Source organism: Corella eumyota, chromosome 5 (assembly GCF_963082875.1).
Source record: "Corella eumyota chromosome 5, kaCorEumy4.1, whole genome shotgun sequence".
Classification (NCBI taxonomy): Eukaryota; Metazoa; Chordata; class Ascidiacea; order Phlebobranchia; family Corellidae; genus Corella; species Corella eumyota.
The window spans coordinates 77,406-95,764 of record NC_137494.1 but is presented as its reverse complement, the minus strand read 5'-3'; the positions used below and the strand labels follow the sequence as shown (position 1 = coordinate 95,764).

General features: G+C 35.2%; 6 protein-coding genes across 7 annotated transcripts; 4 read left to right on the top strand and 2 right to left on the bottom strand.

Moving 5' to 3' along the window:
- Nucleotides 1–6: 6 nt before the first annotated feature.
- On the top strand, nucleotides 7–1,522 carry LOC145753156 (uncharacterized). Of its 2 annotated transcripts, XM_082569552.1 has the most exons (4): nucleotides 7–228; nucleotides 474–657; nucleotides 728–1,261; nucleotides 1,355–1,522. In XM_082569552.1, exons 1-4 carry the CDS (start codon nucleotides 26–28, stop codon nucleotides 1,373–1,375), a joined length of 942 nt encoding a protein of 313 aa, XP_082425678.1. In that variant the 5' UTR covers nucleotides 7–25; the 3' UTR covers nucleotides 1,376–1,522. The 2 variants fall into 2 exon arrangements, with proteins under 2 accessions (XP_082425678.1, XP_082425677.1); XM_082569551.1 differs by having other exon boundaries at nucleotides 728–1,522.
- A 516-nt stretch (nucleotides 1,523–2,038) lies between these two features.
- LOC145753176 (cyclin-dependent kinase 7-like) lies at nucleotides 2,039–4,958 on the top strand. Its single transcript, XM_082569577.1, has 7 exons — nucleotides 2,039–2,281; nucleotides 2,729–2,908; nucleotides 3,046–3,164; nucleotides 3,373–3,559; nucleotides 3,623–3,772; nucleotides 3,982–4,126; nucleotides 4,195–4,958. The coding sequence occupies exons 1-7, from the start codon at nucleotides 2,063–2,065 to the stop codon at nucleotides 4,221–4,223; spliced, it is 1,029 nt and encodes a 342-aa protein (XP_082425703.1). The 5' UTR covers nucleotides 2,039–2,062; the 3' UTR covers nucleotides 4,224–4,958.
- A 270-nt stretch (nucleotides 4,959–5,228) lies between these two features.
- LOC145752429 (uncharacterized) lies at nucleotides 5,229–8,810 on the bottom strand. Its single transcript, XM_082568716.1, has 4 exons — nucleotides 8,366–8,810; nucleotides 6,873–6,984; nucleotides 5,447–5,636; nucleotides 5,229–5,352 (listed from the first exon to the last, which is right to left on the bottom strand). The coding sequence occupies exons 1-4, from the start codon at nucleotides 8,808–8,810 to the stop codon at nucleotides 5,302–5,304; spliced, it is 798 nt and encodes a 265-aa protein (XP_082424842.1). The 3' UTR covers nucleotides 5,229–5,301.
- A 529-nt stretch (nucleotides 8,811–9,339) lies between these two features.
- LOC145752428 (solute carrier family 35 member G1-like) lies at nucleotides 9,340–10,340 on the top strand. The gene is made up of 2 exons (XM_082568714.1): nucleotides 9,340–9,706; nucleotides 9,781–10,340. Exons 1-2 carry the CDS (start codon nucleotides 9,340–9,342, stop codon nucleotides 10,338–10,340), a joined length of 927 nt encoding a protein of 308 aa, XP_082424840.1.
- Nucleotides 10,341–11,482: 1,142 nt separating this feature from the next.
- LOC145752426 (5-hydroxytryptamine receptor 1E-like) lies at nucleotides 11,483–13,708 on the top strand. The gene is made up of 7 exons (XM_082568712.1): nucleotides 11,483–11,543; nucleotides 11,613–11,832; nucleotides 11,890–12,066; nucleotides 12,162–12,300; nucleotides 12,358–12,773; nucleotides 12,845–13,014; nucleotides 13,074–13,708. Exons 1-7 carry the CDS (start codon nucleotides 11,483–11,485, stop codon nucleotides 13,424–13,426), a joined length of 1,536 nt encoding a protein of 511 aa, XP_082424838.1. The 3' UTR covers nucleotides 13,427–13,708.
- Nucleotides 11,767–16,505, bottom strand: LOC145751896 (cilia- and flagella-associated protein 53-like). Its single transcript, XM_082568026.1, has 11 exons — nucleotides 16,267–16,505; nucleotides 15,988–16,107; nucleotides 15,769–15,878; nucleotides 15,373–15,546; nucleotides 15,105–15,314; nucleotides 14,744–14,914; nucleotides 14,443–14,635; nucleotides 14,154–14,319; nucleotides 13,990–14,092; nucleotides 13,759–13,909; nucleotides 11,767–13,683 (listed from the first exon to the last, which is right to left on the bottom strand). The coding sequence occupies exons 1-11, from the start codon at nucleotides 16,333–16,335 to the stop codon at nucleotides 13,600–13,602; spliced, it is 1,551 nt and encodes a 516-aa protein (XP_082424152.1). The 5' UTR covers nucleotides 16,336–16,505; the 3' UTR covers nucleotides 11,767–13,599.
- Nucleotides 16,506–18,359: the final 1,854 nt, after the last annotated feature.

The window sequence follows — 18,359 nt, the reverse complement described above, 5'->3', positions numbered from 1 at the left end:
CAAATAGTTTTAACTTTTATAAACAATGTTTTCTCGAATATGCCGACTCATTATAACTCAGCACCCGTCCACAAGAAGTTTGTATTTAAGTTCAACCAAACTGAGACAAAGGTTCCGTAAACGAACGATGTACGAAGGGTTTGTGGCCGAAACTTTGGGAAAAGTTAGTGAGAGATTTGAAAATGATTTTCAGGGTCAGGAACCTGATTTCCAACTTGAACTTGGCCAGTAAGTTGATAACTAGGAACTTTTTAATATGTTACTAAATCATTTTCCTGTCTTTTTTAGGCCCCTTAGTTTTTTGTCCATTTTTTATTTTTTTGTAAAACTTAACTTAATCTTCTTTATAGAACTTTTTGGTTGTATTTAATTTGGAAATTTTTTATTTTTACAAAATCACTTTCCTGTCTTTTTTATGCATTTTTGTCAAAACTTTAATGTACTTTATAATTTCTTTAACTTTTTGTTTGTAGTGAGGCTCACCGAAGGAGGAATTATTACGAGCAAAAAAAGTTAAGAAAGTTGACCGGAATCAAGGACTCTACTCCTCGTCAGTTTACATGGAACCAAACTGATCAGATCAGGGACTTACATAAGGGGAATCCTGAGGAATGGAACTCAAATCATCTCGCTCAAGCCTTCGGAACAAGTCCTGAGGTTTGTTTGCATAATTTTTAATTGTAACAAGCAAATAAATTAAATCTCACTCAAAGTTTTTATTTTTTAGGTGATCAGAAAAATCTTGCGATCAAAATCTTGTCCTCACAAACAACAATCTGAACCCAACATCAATTTTAAACAATTAGAACAAGGAACCCAATTGGCCCCCGCCTTACCCCAACAACAACAGCAACAAGTGGAGCCTAGTGATTGGTTTAAAAGTTTCAAGCATGAGCGCACTGAGGATAACTTTTATGTGGAGTACAAACCGGAGATTGAGTCAGAATTGTTGGAGCATGAAGAAGACGATCATTTTGATGATTTCCAATATTCTGAGGATGAAAATAAAGTGGATGATGATTTGTTAGATGATGATGAATTGTTTAATGATAATGAACAAGTAATAAGTGACAACAAGTCATTATTTCATAACAATGGTAACCTTTTTATTGACAATCCAGAATTATTTAAAGATGAGGATGCTTCATTTGATAACAATGATGATTTGTTTGACCAACACTCTGAAGATAAAACTTTAAATTATAGCGAACAATTAAAAAAAGATTTTGATGAATTTATAAAAGAAGTTGATTCATTTAAGGTTGTGAGCGATGATAAGCAATATTTTTATGACAATGAAAATAAGTTTTTGTTTAAAGTTGTTGGAAAATAAAATTTGCTCAATTTATTTTAGGTATGGTGGCTTGGTATATAGTGGTACAATATGAAAGCTGTTGGGATCGAGCCGTGGACCTTATTTAGCAAAGTTAAAGATTTTAACTATTACACAACACTGCCTGAATTAATAATGTAGTTTAATTTTAATTATAAACTAATGTGTTTAATTTAAAACAGGTCCTGTTGTAAATATATAGTGTACAAATTGCCTTTTAAAATTTTATTATGAGGATAAACTAAAATGTTCTTTAGAAAATTACTATTCGTTAATATTGATAAAATAAAATGGCAACCCTGAAATTAATCGACTTGTAAATATTCCAAAGTTAGAATCTGACTTAATCTACCTGACGAAAATATATATTTGACGGATCAACGGATCGAACGGATTAATGGATCAAGTTTTATTAACTGAATCGAATATATATTAAATAGATATTACATAATTCAAATGCATATTTGACGGATATTTAATTAAACAAAAAGTTTTCATAAATTAAACCCTTACCCTAACCCTCACCTATTCAGATTACCCATTAACACATCCGACCCTTTCGATCCTTCTATCCATCTAATAGTCAATCAATCCATACGATCCGAAAATATATTCTCGTCAAGTGGATTAAGTTACAATCTCCAAGTTGCACGTGTGTTTTTATGCTAAGATTTTTTAATGTTTGATTGATTATTTTAAGTTATTTCGATTGTTTTTAGAAATGTGAAAATGTCGAGTAAAAGTTCTAGGTATGAAAAGATTGAATTCTTAGGCGAAGGACAATTTGCGACCGTTTACAAAGCAAAAGACAAGAAGAACAACGATGACATTGTTGCTGTGAAGAAAATTAAACTTGGGAATCGAGCTGAAGCAAAAGATGGAATTAATCGAACTGCGTTGAGGGAAATTAAACTTCTGCAGGAACTTAAACACGAAAATATCATCGGGGTAAGATATCATTAATTCAGTCTTAAGGGACAGTTTGTTTGTAGCGTTGTTTAAATAAAGTTAAAAGTGTGGTATCCATTGCTCACTGTGGAAAGTAAGGCCGTGTGCATGCACAAGATTTTTTTGTATTAAAAAATGCTCGCTGAAATTAGTGCTTTGCACGCCTGGTGTCTAAAAAACTCAACCAAATACACAAACATAAATCATGCGTGCGAGCATAGACCAATAGTTTTGGTATGCATGCATGCGCAGGGACCCCATTTTTTACGCTTGCACACACGTGATCCTGTCGACAACCGTCTATTGCTGGCATATTTTAAGTTGTTAGTAACTTTTAGTTGTTAGTAAAAGTGCAAAAATACCGTTTTTTCTTAAACTTGTTCATCTACAAATTAAGTATTTGTTTATTATTGGAAAGGTGGCAAATAATAATTTTTGTGAATTTAGCTTCTTGATGTTTTTGGTCAAAAGTCGAACATAAGTTTGGTGTTTGATTTCATGGAAACCGACCTTGAGGTAATAATCAAGGACAACAACATTGTTTTAACCCAAGCTCACATTAAATCTTATCTTATTATGACTCTGCAAGGGTTGGATTATCTTCACTCATTGTGGATACTGCACAGGGTAAGTTGAAAGTTTATTTATATCAGAAATTTTGGTCAATAATGTACTATGCATAATATAGAAAGGGTTTTTAAAAAGTATTTTAAGTCATATCAATTTATTGAAAACCAATAAATAAGTTTTTTTAATTTGTTTAGGATTTAAAACCAAATAATTTGTTACTGGATAAAAGTGGTGTTCTCAAGATAGGGGATTTTGGGCTTGCTAAATGTTTTGGAAGTCCAAGCAGGGAATATACCCATCAGGTTGTTACAAGGTTTGTTTATACTTTGACTTGAGATAAGTTATTGTTCGATGGTCCTTGCTTTACTATTAATGACAAGTTAACCTTTGTGTGTTGAAAAACATAAAAATAACAAAATCACACCCAGTTTGACTTGGGGTTTGCGGCTTCTTCAACTGTTATTGCACTTAGAAGTTCAACTATTTGATATTTTGTGCAATTTAATTTTTATTACCACTAGATGGTACCGATGCCCCGAGTTGTTGTATGGATCAAGGTTGTACGGGGTTGGGGTTGATATATGGGCAGTGGGGTGCATACTGGCCGAGTTGTTATTAAGGGTTCCTTTCTTACCGGGGGACTCAGATCTCGATCAATTGAGCAAAATATTTGAAACTTTGGGTACTCCATCCGAGGCTGAGTGGCCGGTAAGTAACTTTTGGGTTTTGAATGTTATTTTTTAATATGTAAGTAACCTAATATTTACCCAGGGTATGACATCACTTCCTGATTACATCAACTTCAAAACTTTCCCGGGTATTCCCCTAAACCAATGCTTCAGTGCAGCTTGTGATGATTTACTGGAATTGATTTCAGGATTGCTTCGATACAATCCAACCAGGAGGCTCAAAGCTGGACAGGTGAACAAAATTGTCTCTTTATTGTGTCTATAACTACTTTAGGTAACTCTTTTTACTCCTATTTCCCAGTTGAACCTTTTTTCTTGTTGGTCTGGTGCTGGTGGTATGCTTAGTGGTTTTTGTACCATATAAGAGGGTATAGTTTACAACATTATAATTTTCTCATAAAATTTTGTGCCAAATTAAACTATAAAACCTTTTTCAACCAGGCTCTCCAACTTTCCTACTTCACCAATCCTCCTCATCCAACTCATGCATCAAATCTCCCTCTTCCTTCAACTTGCGCTAAATTAAAGGAAAGCAAAAACTTGAAACTGGGAATCAAACGGAAACTTGAACCAGATAGTGATATGGGTAAGTTGGTTGTTTTACAAATTTGGTTTTTGTTGGTGATGGGTTAAAATTTTGTTTTTATTTTGTAGGTGGTCTGGTTAAAAGATTGGTGTTTTGATGTGGTCCAAATCTGGTTTAATAGATGGTTAAAATAAATCAAAAGTAAAACCATCAAATTTTACCCTTTTTTGATTTCGTCTCAACTTGGAACCGGGTTTCAGTTTTTGTCATAATTTTGAATTTTTTATTTGAAATTGTTCGACCGCAAGTGGGCGCAAATGTTCCACCTGCCAAGCGCTCGTTCGTTGCAAAACATTTTGTTGTAGAATGGCGAAAAAAATCACGAAAAACTATTTTATTCTCATTCCAAATATGCCGAGGTCTGCATTGAAAACAACTTGAGCCCCAAATTAAAGAATTCGACAAAATAAGATAAAAACACATATTACTCCGCCCCGCCCTAATATAAAATAATTTTCGATCCGCGATATTGTTGCTACCGTATTATTACCCTTGCCTCTAAGCCTCTGTGGGTGTGGTGAATAAATGTGTTATTTTGATCGCAATGATTATTGTGTTCGGGGCTAAATTTAGATATTGAGCAGGTTACATTTTTTAAAGATTTTTTAAAAATAAAATTCGTGTAAAATAAATGGCGTTCAAAGGTTTCTTGATTTTTGTAACCAATTAGTTTGCAAGTCTGGCCATCTGTCTTCAAATAAAACGAGTCCGTCATGCAAACTGAGGTAACCTAACACCTTGTGTAGCTGTTAATATCTTTGTTATCTTAGCGATGTGTGCACAGGCTACTTCAACTATTCTACTTCTTTTGATCGGGTAACTTGAGATCTTTCTAGAACTTTTTCTTGTGACGTCAATAATCGGCGTTAACATCTTTGTTTGTTTATTTTTTCTTAAATAAATTTACGCATTTTAAAATAATTTTATTTTATTGGAAGGATGTACCTTCAGCGAAGTCGTTTGTTAATAATTCTACAAATAACTACGTCACTACAGCAATTACGTCACAATGAAGCTTATATATACGACGGGCGACAGCATTGCATAGTCGATCCGGTCTTGTTTGCAAATCGTCGAAAATGAATTTTTTGCAAATTCGAGGTCAATTTTAACCTCTTCCATGACGTCACAAGAGATGTAACGTTCGTCACAGTGTAAAGATGGTCACGTGGTGTTCATTTGCATTGTGGGACCCAGCATTTAAATTCTCCTTTTTGTTTCTTTGGCTAAAAAAATAAAATTTGAATTATCTCATTGTCACTTTATTCAAACAATTTATCTGGCGAATACACTACCGCTAGCTGGTGTACAAGAGCTTACCTTTTTCTTCTTGCAAGTGGTATCCTTCTTGCAGATAGTTTTCTTCCGCGCGCAGTTAGCGAACGATTCGATGCAGTCAAAGTCGTTGGATTTACATTTCTTACAAGGAGGTCTGGCTTGGTAGAAGCAGGCTTTACAGTTTGTATGTTGGCAACTTCCCTGATAGCCTTGAACTTCCATCGCTGTGTTTCTGTAAATAATTTTGTTGTCAAAAATTGTTAAGAGTTATTAAATTTGACATAAAATCAATGAAATTATTTTGTTTTTTGAATAATATTGGGTGAATTATAACTTTTATTGTTTTGGGGTTTAAGATTGTTTTGTATTTTAAAATTTATTTTTGTTGTTTTCTTAGCGAGGTTGTTTGACCTTTTAATATCTCATTAAATAACTTTGAAGTAGTCATAACATGGATGCCATAAATTGTTTATCACCCAGTTATTTATGGTTTATTTAAGCGACATTTATGCTCTTAAAACACCGCCAAAACCAAACAAGTGTTCTCGATGGTTAAGACAAAAGAGAAATTTAATCAGTCCCAACTTTAATGTGCAAATAAAATAAAACAAACATCGTAAGTGGAGATTACATCAGCGGCAAAGTTGGCCTCTTTTGTAGGCTAAATACTCCAATATTTACCGATGCCACAATGAATCATTTTTGGTTAAATTAAAATAACAAACATTCAAAATATTTGGCACCTATTACTGATGAACATTAATTAACTAATCGCGAGAAACTGTAAAAATAATTCGTCGAACTTGTCATCCTATTTACCACCCGGCCTTTTTAGTAATAAGTTTACATTTTGTCTTGAATCAAAATAAGTTTGGACAGAATTGAGCGACCTCTTGTTTTAAAAACGTTTTGTTATTCCTGAGACCCCCATCAAAAGTCAACTTAAATCGCGTGCCTGAAACTACTTTTATTGACTTTAAACAAATACCTTGAAACTACCTAAACTTTATTTATTTTCGCTAGATTCCGCTTTTTTGTTTTTGGGGTTAATTTTTTAATGTTAACGGCGTTTATTAATATTGACGTCAAAAGCCCTCGTATTGACGTTTAGAATGCGTAACAAATGATTCTAAATAAGTTGTTACATTTGGTCTGAGTTTCAATGAAACCGGGTCATGGAATAAAAATATTTTTTAAATTATTTTGTAAATATTTAAGTTTGTTTGACCTGATGTTGTCATGTTTAATTACGTTCAAGGGTTAATAAGATTAAAATTTATTAATATCTTGGTAAACTTGCTTCTAATTAAAGATTATTGACTCAAATTGGAAATTTATTTGATCTCAATATTTATATTAAAAATTAAATTCTATTTTGGAATTAGTTTTGAAAAACAAAACTCCGAATAAAAATGTTTATATAGTGTCACAAACAGACATTTATTACGTCTCAAGTGAAGTGACTCACCTTGCCGAACAGAACGCGTTTTTGTTTTTCTTCTGGGAGCAAAACTCAGGTGAGCACTCGGGTTGGCAAGTTTCGGTTGCGGGAATTTCCGGAATCACAGGCGCTGTCGTGGCTAAAAAGTTAAAACAAGTTAGCGTGGGTAACCGGGTTTAGTCTCGTGGGTAACTGGGTTAGGCGTTGGGGTAACTGGGTTAAACGTGGGTTACTAGGGGTAGCTTCGTGGGTAACTGCGTTAAGCGTTGGGGTAACTGGGTTAAACGTGGGTTACTAGGGGTAGCTTCGTAGGTAACTGGGTTAAGCGTTGGGGTAACTGGGTTAAGCGTTGGGGGTTAGCTTCGTAGGTAACTGGGTTAAACGTGGGTAACTGAGTTAAACGTGGGTAACTTCTACGTCATTTTTTTTCCCAAGTTTTTGACCCCATTTTTTGCAAGTTTATAATTTTTCACAACCTTTTATGACAAACCACGCCCAAAACAAAGCCGATTGTTACGTCACAGGTTATGACCAATGTCAAGAGTTTTAGTTTGATTGACAGTTGGGCGGGGTCAATATTAAACATCATTAACTCCTGGGACAAAAGTTTCGCCATTTTGCGTTTTACACGAATTTGAATTGTTGCGTATTTCTACGTCATAGAAACCGAATTGTATGTTGTCTTAAGTTCGGTGGGAAATTGTCGATGTTGTTTCAGCGAAGATTTTTAAACTTCCGACATCCACTTAAACCAGCAATACGTCATCATTACATGACGTCATCGTCTGCACGTCGAATTTAATTTAAGAGTTTCGAAACAAACATATGACGTCACGCGCATAATATGACATCACAAGAGCAAACGGAAGCTCGGGTGATGGTTAAGATAATTTTGGTGATTAATTTAAAATTAATGAGAGATATTATCGGTGAACAAACATTTTTAAACCCGCGCGGTATAGATCAAGCATTGTGACGTCATTATCAGTTAAAAATATCGCGTCCATTGTTTTAAGAACGTGTAAACTTTTAAATATTTCACCACCAAGTCATTGTGACAAGGTATTATTACGTAGGATAGAGCGTTCCCGGTCACTTAAATAAAGAGTGGGTGAGATCGCCCCACCCACCTCACCCTCTTTGTTACGTCACGATAAGGGACAATCGTGATCACTTTTTAATATTTTGATAAAAGTTGTTAAATTTTAACGATCTCCAAACAAATATTGTTTCAAATATTTCAAGATTTTTCTTACTTAAAATTTTCGGCGATTTAAATTAAATTAACATAACACTTTAACGGTAAACACTTTAACGGTAAACACTTTAATTCACTCACGCAAATATGGTAAACACTTTAATGGTAAACTCCTTCATGGTAAACACTTTAACTTATTTACGCATATATGGTAAACGCTTTTACTCACTAACGCAAATATGGTAAACACTTCAATGGTAAACACTTTAACATTTTCACGCAAACATGGTAAACACTTTAATGGTAAACACTTTTAACTCACCCACACAAACTGTGTCCTCCTCCGTCGAATTATTTGGCCGAAAAGCTTGAACGTTCACCGTCGACCTTCTGTTGTTTGACCCCTCGACCCTACACGTCATGTTTACGTCACAGACCCCTTTGTACGACATCTCGCCCCCACATTTCTCCCCCAATTGTTTGGCGCAGGTGGGGCAGCACCCACAAACCCCCATCACGATATTTCCCGCGCAATTCAGATGACGTCGTCGCACCGTGCATTTGATGTAAGAACAATTACAATGAAGCGGTTTCGATGAGTTTAAGTGTGACGTAGTGGTCGGCGAGTTAACATCAAATTCATCTTCTTGTATTCTTCCGCGGGTCTTCTTCTTTGCACATCCTGGAGCATTTTTGTTCTTCCGACATTTCTTTCCTTTATTCTTTTTCCCCTCAATTCCCAAACAGAGCAAGTTAAGAACGAGCATAAAAACTAAAACTTTCGTGAATTTCATTTTTTTTGATATTTTTCTTAAAGTCCAAAATTAATTTTATCAAAATTTCGCTCTTTTTATAAACCTTAATCCGAGAGAATTATCCAAAGAAGTTTAAAAAGGAGAGAAGTGTTAAAGAAAGCGATGAAGTGTTCGAGTTATATTATTTCGCCTCTTGAATATTTCAAAGATTCAGCCGCGGAATTTGATTATGACGTCGAAAATAATTAAAATAGTTTTCATAATTAACATTTTTTTATTTTTTGTCCAAACAAAAATATTTAAGCAAATATTTGCGAATCAATATTTTAATATTTTGTCTACAATTAATAAATTTTTTTGCCTCTAATTATATAACATTTTTTCTCTGTTAAAACTGTAAGTTAATTTTTATTGTTTTGCTTTTAATTCTGAGCCAAACACCAAACATAAATTTGTCGAAATATGTTTGTTGTTACTTTATTATATAACTACCGGAAACTGCTTAAAATTTTGAAGAATTTTTGTTTACATTATTATAATCATGTTTGCGAATAGTGGAAGGTTGTTAGGTAAAATATTAGCTTTAACTTCAGGGCTGTTTTGTAGTTTGGCTCCAATCTGCTACAAACTTGCAAGTGGAGTGACTTCATTTCAACTTATGCTTACCAAGTATTCGCTCACTTACATCTTCACGTTGCCGCTCTTAACAACTGAAACTTACCAGAAAAAAGGACCAGTTTTAAATCAGAAAAAAACTATTTTATTGGTGTTGTTTTACGGTTTAGCGTCAGTTTTGGAAACCATGTTAGTTTATGCTTCTCTGGATAATTCAAACTTGGGTGACGTATCAGCTTTAAGTAATACGTATGTCGTCCCAAGTCTGGTGTTTGGAAGAATATTTCTAAAAGGTGAAATTTTATTTATTTGAGTTTTTGATGAATTTTTTCTCATTTTTTAATTTCTTGATTTTTGTTTGATTCAGAAAAATGTGAAAAGTTGGAAATTGTTTCAGCAATTGTGACAATAGGTGGCGCTGTCCTGGTAGCTCAACCCGAGTTTATATTTGGAAACTTTGACTCTAGTACACCATCTAGCGGGACTCGAACATTGGGAATAATATTTGCTTTGGGCGCATCTTTGGCCGTTTCAATTCGATTTACAATCGCTCGAATATTGAAAGAGAGATCCTCGTTCACTCAATTAAGTTTAAGCACGAACTTGTTGGGTTTCATCTTCGTAGGAATCGGGATGTTCGTAAAACGAGGAAGTTTTTATATTCCATGTCTCAACGACTGCGGTGTTCTTGTGTTGTGCACTTTATTCATGGGATGTGAGAGAATGACGTCAATATTCGCCGTCAAATACGAACGCGTTTCCACGGTAACCATGCTATTCATGATACAGGTCGTCATCGCTTACGTGGCTGACGTCACTTTGCTACACCTCGTTCCTAACTACGTCAGTCTCGCCGGAGCGGTTCTAGTTGTCATGGGAACAGTAGTAGGTGGCTTTAAGAACAGTTGTTGCCAAAAGGGTCGGTGACGTCATCCTATACATGACGTCATAATTGTTTTAATAATAGTAAACTTGTTACCTTTATTTAATGTTTTTTTTACAATTTTTTAATTTTAAAAATATAAAGCTGCCACAAGAGGGCGACATTGAGGTATCCACGAGTTATTTTCCACCTTTAATAAAAAACCTTTTTAACAAAAACTTTTTGTCGACAAATTTTTAAAAGTTTTTTTAGGTCGAAGATAATTCGGTAATCGCTACCATAACTTTAAAGATCCGTGTTTGTTCAAGCTCTGACGTCATAAAGCAGTTGTTTGTTTATGAAACAAAGAGAATTCACATCCAATATTCAATTAGTTTAAGCAACTATTTAGTTAATCCGAAAAAAGTTTTTTATTCTTAAAATTCAAGAATTTAAAGTTTTAGAATTAGTTTGTGAGGGGAAGCTGAAGCGAAGTCGAGCTTAGATCGCGCGCGGTACTTATTTCAATATTATGACGTCATAATAATTATTGCCAACCCCCTAATTTAACCCAGGTTACGCTTTATTGATTTTGATTGCTGCATTAGTAACGCTTGCTCGATTCTGATTGTTACGAAATCGCGGGTAGTAATGAACTAATGTTGCCGAATAATTGAAAGTTAAAGATTTTTTTATTGGATTAAAAATCTCGAATTTCTTGAACTTCGGAGTTTAGTTTCTTATAATCACATCGGTTCATGGTGAAAAGATTTTTAGTCAAAATTGAAAGTTAAACTTTTAAGTTAATTTTAAACAAGACTTATTGTGACGTAGAAATAGAAATTGTCGCGTAGTTGTTATATCCGAATACACAAAAGTTTATTCTGACGTCATAATGAGTTAAATTAATTTTATTTGCGAAAAAAAAAATTTGTCACAGTATTGAGTAAGAGTTTGTTGAGTACTTGTAACAAGGGCTCTTGTCTCATCACAATGGATTTTAAATGAACATTGTTGTACGACAGTTTGTAGTATTAGAGAAATTATTAGCAGAATAATGGTCCAACAGTCAGAATAAACAATCAGGTTATTATTGATATAACAATAGCAATTATTAGGTAACAACAAATAAGTTTTAATATTTGAATTTAAACAGAATTAGTTAGAACTTCGATGAAGTTTCTTAAAATGTAAATTTTGTTGCAAAATGAATCAAACGTTTGAAGGAAACACAACTTCAGTCGTTATCCAAACTTTGCTTTGTTTCGGTAAGTTTTCCGATACGTCATCAGATACGAAGTGACGTCACATATAATGATGTCATATTTTGTTTCTAGTTCTCCTGATATTGGGGGTCATTTTTAACAGCGCAATCTTGTGGTTGATTTATAAGAAAAGGTCGCTTCAAACGGTCACGAATTTGTGGGTGGCATCTTTGTGCACAACTCAATTACTCACCTGCCTCTTCTCCCTCCCGTTCTCCATCTCTGCCACGATTTCTGGAGGGTGGCAACTAGGGGGGGTGTTCTGCCAGATATATGGGTTTTATACTTTTGTGTAAGTTGTTGACGTTTGTGAGAGTTTGAGTTTATGTTAACAAACATTTTAACCCAGGTTTCGAACCGTCTCCATCTTATCCGTGGCTGGGATCGCGCTGGACAGATACCACGTCATCAGTCGTCCATTCAGCAAGAGAATGCATCGAAGTTCGGCGCGTTTGCTCATTGTTTTTACGTGGTGGTCGGCCATTGTTCTTTGCGTTCCACCATTGTCCGGGATCGGTCGATACAGGTAACGTCACAAATATGACCTAGTGACGTCATTAGTGTTTCAATGAACCCAATCTTATGTATCAAAATGACGTCATAATCACTTGTTTGTTACAGATACTCGCCTGGCAACCAAATGTGTGGCCTAAGTTGGTTGCTAGGGGGGTCGGCTCTCGTGTACACCGTCTTCTACGTCACATCCGTTTACGTCATCACTCTCATAACGATCACGTGTTCTTATCGACTTATTTATCAGGTAAGTAATTTGTTTATTTTAATTAAATTTATTTTTAATTAATTTTTATTTTTTTAGGTAACCAAAGTGCAAGCTCAGAAGCATAATCGCTCAACCATATCGCGCGGGAAAAGTATCAATCAGCTGACGTCACACGTGAGCGCACTGACGTCACGAATAAACAATGGGGTGCGACTGAACTCGACAGAAATCGTTGAATCAAAGAAAAATTCTTTAAAATCCCCGCAACCGAAAACAAGCAATGCAGACAATCGAGCAACAAACACAATTGTTCTTGTTGTTAGTTTGTTTATTACGTCATGGGCCCCGTTTTTCTGTTTTGCGCTCTTCTCGGCTTTCTCGCACGGTGTTCTCATCAAAACAAACCAACTCAAATGGGTGGAGTTTGTGGTCACGTGGTTGTCCCTGAGCACGTGTTTGGTGGATCCCCTTTTGTACGGAGCTTTTACGCAAAATTTTAAGAAACATTTAAGGTTAGATTATGACGTAATAAAAAGTGATTGCATCGGTTCTCGAATGACTTAAATATTATTTGTTATTTCAGGGAATTATTTGTTTCAAAACCAAATTTAAATCGAACGAGGATTTACGAAACCAGCACCTCGGACAAAACGAACAACTTTCAAGACGGGGGAATTACCACGAGGGAAAGTACCGGGAAATCGTGGAGGACAAATCTTCAAATTAAATTCCAACAACTTTCAGCGAATAAAAGTAAGAACTTTTTAATTTATTTATCGAAAACAAATTTAATTTCGTTTTTTTTATTTCAGATTCGAAAGAAATAAATGTTTCCCAAAAAACTCGGGTTCAAAGGTCAGAAGCTTGTGACGTTGATGACGTCACTAAACCAAAAAAACGACAATCGAGTGCGAAAAAGTCGCAAAACGGAATGACGTCAGCAGCTGAAAACGCGTCATTCGTTTACGAAGATTTCTCCGATTTTTCGACGATCGATTCTTCTTTGACCACGCCGCCTCCATCCCACGTGACTACCGCTATTGTTACGTCACAACGGAGAAAGCACCCAAAGTTACGTCGAACTACGAACGATAAAGTTCATTCTGACGTCATAATTAACCAAAAATCGCTTCCTTCTAGTAAGCCTAGAGTAATAACTTCGTGACGTAAGAAAGTATGTGTGACGTCACGTAACGTCATATAAAGGTCATTTAACGTCATAATCGCATGTATGTTTGACGTCATAATGCTTGCCATATTTACTGCGTGCAATAAAAAGTTTTGTATTTACATATTTTATTAAAACGAACTAAGACATAAATAAGATTGTTTCCATGGTTACTTCACTTGTGAGCCCACTATTTCAAGCTGTTGTCGTCGCATTGGATGAGTTTGTTGGTGGGCAGATGCTGACGTCAGAACCTGGAAACAAAAATGTAAACCAACGACCGACTATGACGTAATAAAACACCTTTTGTTTAAACATCTTCAAATTACCTTCTTAAGTTTTTGTTGATATTGAACCTCAGTGGTCAAACCTCGTTCATATTCTCGTTGTTGCTCGACCTTCAGAGCTGACCTCTCATCTTGTTGGTGCTTCATCTGCGCCAATAAGTCGGCCTCGAAGTTCTTGTTGATCATCTTTGTTCTATATTGTTACGTCAAAGTTTAAACAATGGGGAACTACCCCAACACCACAACTTAAGGTTTTATCCTCAAACATCAAACCTGGCAATCCGCTCCTCCTCCAGTTTGTTGTGCTCCTCGATCGATCTTGCAACCTCCGCTCTATCGCGCCTCAAGATCTCACGGTCACGTGCCAACGATTCAACTGTAACGTCATAATTGTAATTAATGCGTAAAATAAACAACTACAGTGACGTTATACTTACGTTTCTCTTTTAATTGTCTTCTCCTTGTTTCCATGACATCTTGCATGAGCCGGTTCCTTGCTTCCTTCTCCAACCTCCATTGTTGGATCCTCTTGGCCCACATCTTAGCAACATCCGCATCAACTAATCGATCTAGCTCCTTCTCCCGACGAGCTTCTTCCAGCATCTGCGGGAGTTTTAAGAAGGATTAAAGTCAGCTCCAATATTGATATTGTGGACAGTTTAATGTCATAAAGTATGACAGTATGGTGAACATTATAATGTTGTAAATTTATCATGCACAACCAACCTGAGCTTGCAAATATTCTCTGTACTTTCTCTCTTCATCTTTCCTCTGGACTTTCCTTTGGATGACTTCCTGGGCCTCGTTTCTGGATTCCTCAAGAAGTTGCTCCAAGATCTTCATGTCAAGAGCAAGTTCCTCTTGTTGCTCCTGAGCTGCTCGTCGCATCTTAATCTTCATCGATTTTTCAAGAGAGGCTCTAAAAAATATTTAGAATTTAAAGGATAAAAATTTTATTTATTTAAAAACTTAAAGCTTAAAGATTGCAACAACTTTGTGTTTTGGTCATTGGCGCCTAACAACCTACTTGTGATGCTGTTGTTGCATCTTCTTCTGTTGCATGGCTCGGTCCTCCTCCAACTTCCTTAATTCTCTTTCCTCCTGGAGGAGCATAGCCTCCTCAGAAATCAACCTTTTCTCTTCCTCCTTCTTGGCCTCCAGTGAAGCTTTCTGGGTGCGAAGAGTGTCGACCATGGCTCTGTTGGTTTCAAGTTACAATTATTTTGTAATTGTATTTAATTTGGGGGCGGCAATTGTTGGTATAAATTGTAAATGAATCTTTTTTTAATAACTAACTGAAACAAAGATGTAGGTAAACCACTTTCACTGAAATTCTCAATGACTGGAGGAAAATCCTTTAATTAAATCTTCAGCAATTAACAACAAACCTGTTTCGTTCAATTTGTTGTTGAGCTTCGGCCTCCTCCCTCGCAGCTTTGGCAAGTCGATCCTTCTCCCACAAGGTGGCGTACATTCTCTCCTCTTCCTGTCTTGTCCGCTCGATGTCAGCCTTGATTACAAGTTGCTGCATCCGATCGACACAAACTTCATCTTGGTGTCGTCGTGACAACACAGATCTTAACTCCTCGCACTGGTTTCTTAAAAATTAAAATAACTTTATTTTGGTATTCTAACTTTTTTATCTGATCAACTTACCTCCATTGTTGGTCCAGCTTCTCTTGCACCACCACTAGTCTCTCACTTTCCCTTTTTTCCTTGAGTTGTTTCGCTCTAGTAAGCATCTTAGCTTGCCTCTCTTCTATGGTTTCATGTTTAGCCTCCATCTCAGCCAAGTATTTTTCATCCTCAGCTGCCAAAACCTCACGGAGTCTGCACAGAAATAGAGTTCAAATAAAGTGAAACAGGATTAAAGGGTGGCCTTAACCTTGGGTCTGTTCGGTGAACTTTAGCAATACAAAACATTGTTCATTAGAAGACAAACTAAATGTTAATTAACCAAAAAAAACTTATAGCTATGTGGTTTATTAAACATTGTAAACTTAATTGTGGATCAACGTGAGATTTGTATAAAAAAATGTTTTAAGAACTTACTTTTGCCTCCTTTCATCGAGTTCCAAATTACGTTGTTCCATCAAAGCGTTAACTTTCCGATTAACTGTGTTCTTTTGGATCATTTTGTCAGTGGTTCTTTCCCAATCATTCTGTTAAAAACAAATTCTGTTACCTACTTGTTAAAATTATCATATTGTTGTTCAACTTAAAATCAAAATTCTTATCGTCATATTAAGAAAGCATCACAAATGCACTAACTTTCAGGTCAAATGTTTTGTTATATTTAGTAATGTGAATCGCTTCTTCTCTGAGATCCTCCTGTCTTCTTCGCTCAAGAACAAGATGTTCCGGCAACTTTGCTGACGGCATTTTTGCTCGCTGAAAAAATAAACATTTATGAATTTGTCATAACCAAACCATTTATACAACAAAACACAAATTACGAAACCTTTCGATTATAGGAATTAAGTTGCTGATCCATGATTTTTATGTTGTAATACTTTACCAGATAAATTATAAAACTCACAGCCAACTTACAATTGAAACTGAATGTGGCGTGGGGCCTGTATGCTCCCTTGTTCGCCGTGTTCTTTGCGTGGCCAACATTTTTTAAGATTTCTAATTTATTAATTAAAGGCCTGATTTTCTTTAAAGATTAATTAAAGGTTTAAATGACACTAAACAGGACTAATATATATTACATCAACTATTGGAATGAGTTACACGTATTATCGCTGGTTTTAGCTTACATTAAGCTATTAATCAACTCAAGCGATTCAAAATCTTTTTGTTATTTCCATTAAAATTTTTAAGCTGTTGTTGCCATGACGATGTTAACCACGCGGTGTCGCTATTTATTTTATTTATCCTCGAGTGTTGTTAATATGACTACAAAAATATTCATCATAATTAAAAGTAAAACATAAATAAGCAATTTGATTAAGAAAATAAAACTTACCTATAAAAGTCCAACTTAATAGAAACTTATTTTTTGGTTGTTCGTATAATTTTATCGTGTTCTTATTATTCAACCTTAAAACAACTCTTTGTCTTCAAATTTAATTCGAGATGTTAATTGTTTCTATTGTGACGTCATACTTCTAAGAGCGATCACTGCACCTTTGAACAATGCAATCCCCAAAGGCTATAACAAATAAAAAACAAAGAAAATTTTATTTGTCATTAAATTAAACTAAAACTAAACTTATACAATTGTTTTTAGTTTAAATTAATAGAAAGACAGAATGGCAAAGTTGAGGAGAATAAGTTACGGAGTTCTTTTGATGATATATTTAATGATCAGAATAAATATTTATCTTTATCAAGGTAATTCAGTTAACTTTGAAGGAATTACCATAGCCTCTACTAACACACAAACTACTTATAAAAGGTAAGCACCTTTTACAGTGGAAATTTATAAAGATTTAACACAAGAAACTAATTTTAAGTTTTTTTTAGCTTCTATCAAGACGTCACAAACAGATCCTACGTCACAAATCAAACAAAATTTGTGGTTTTACCGAAAAGTTTTTCAGTTAACAGAAAACCAACCAAAGAAACCGAAAATTTTATTATCAGGTAAAATTATTGACAATGTGAAAATCTTATGAAGTTAAGTTTAAATAATTTTATGTTTTGAGGTAGACCATCCAGCGATATGACGTCATCAGAGAAGGGCGAAATATTTCTTCTTTTCTTTGTTAAATCCAGTTGTGGGGGATATAAAAGAAGGGAAAATGTGAGAAGAACTTGGGGAATGATTCGTTCAATCAACGGGCATAGGTTGGTTTTTATTTATTTATTGGTTAGTAATTATATTTTAAAGATTTGTTGTTTTAACAGAATTGTTGTAATATTCCTGATCGGAAGATGTGAGAACCCAAACTTGGAAACCCAGATACTACACGAAAGTTTGAAGTTTGGCGACATCTTGCAGCCGAACACATCGGATCATTACAAAGCTCTTCCCTCCAAGGTTTTGTCCGGGTATCAGTGGGCGACCGAGGAAGGGTTGTCACATGTAGTGTTCTATGCCACGACCGATGACGACTGTCTCATCAAGCTACCAGCCCTGTTTGATTATTACATCACAAATCGGGATTTTTTGGTGCAAAACCAAAGTGTAAATTGTGGTTTTCGTTATAACGACCACGCTCAACCTCACAGGTAAATTTAATTAAATAAACAAATTAATCCTTAATTAAAACAAATTTTATCATCAACAGAAACAAAAGTAGCAAATATTTGGTTTCCAAGCAAGTTTACGATCTTGATTTTTATCCCACTTTCTGCCACGGAGGACTGGTAGTGATGACGTATGAGCTCATGCGCGACATCTACCGGATGAGTGAAATTACGAACAGGAACGAATTCTTTCTGGAGGACGTTTACATCAACGGAATATTAAGAGAAAAACTCGGACACAACAACATTAACAAAATAGGCTCATTTGGGTTAAAAGGAGAATACGTCAGCACTGATGACGTAGTAGTTCATTTGGGAAACTCTAAAATATTAAATCTTGACTTTCAACTTGAGTGGACAAAAGTCCTTCAACTTATGACCTTGAAAGTTGGAAGCAAAACATTTCAAGGTTACAAGAGGTCATCCAAGTATTTGTTAGCTAAAGG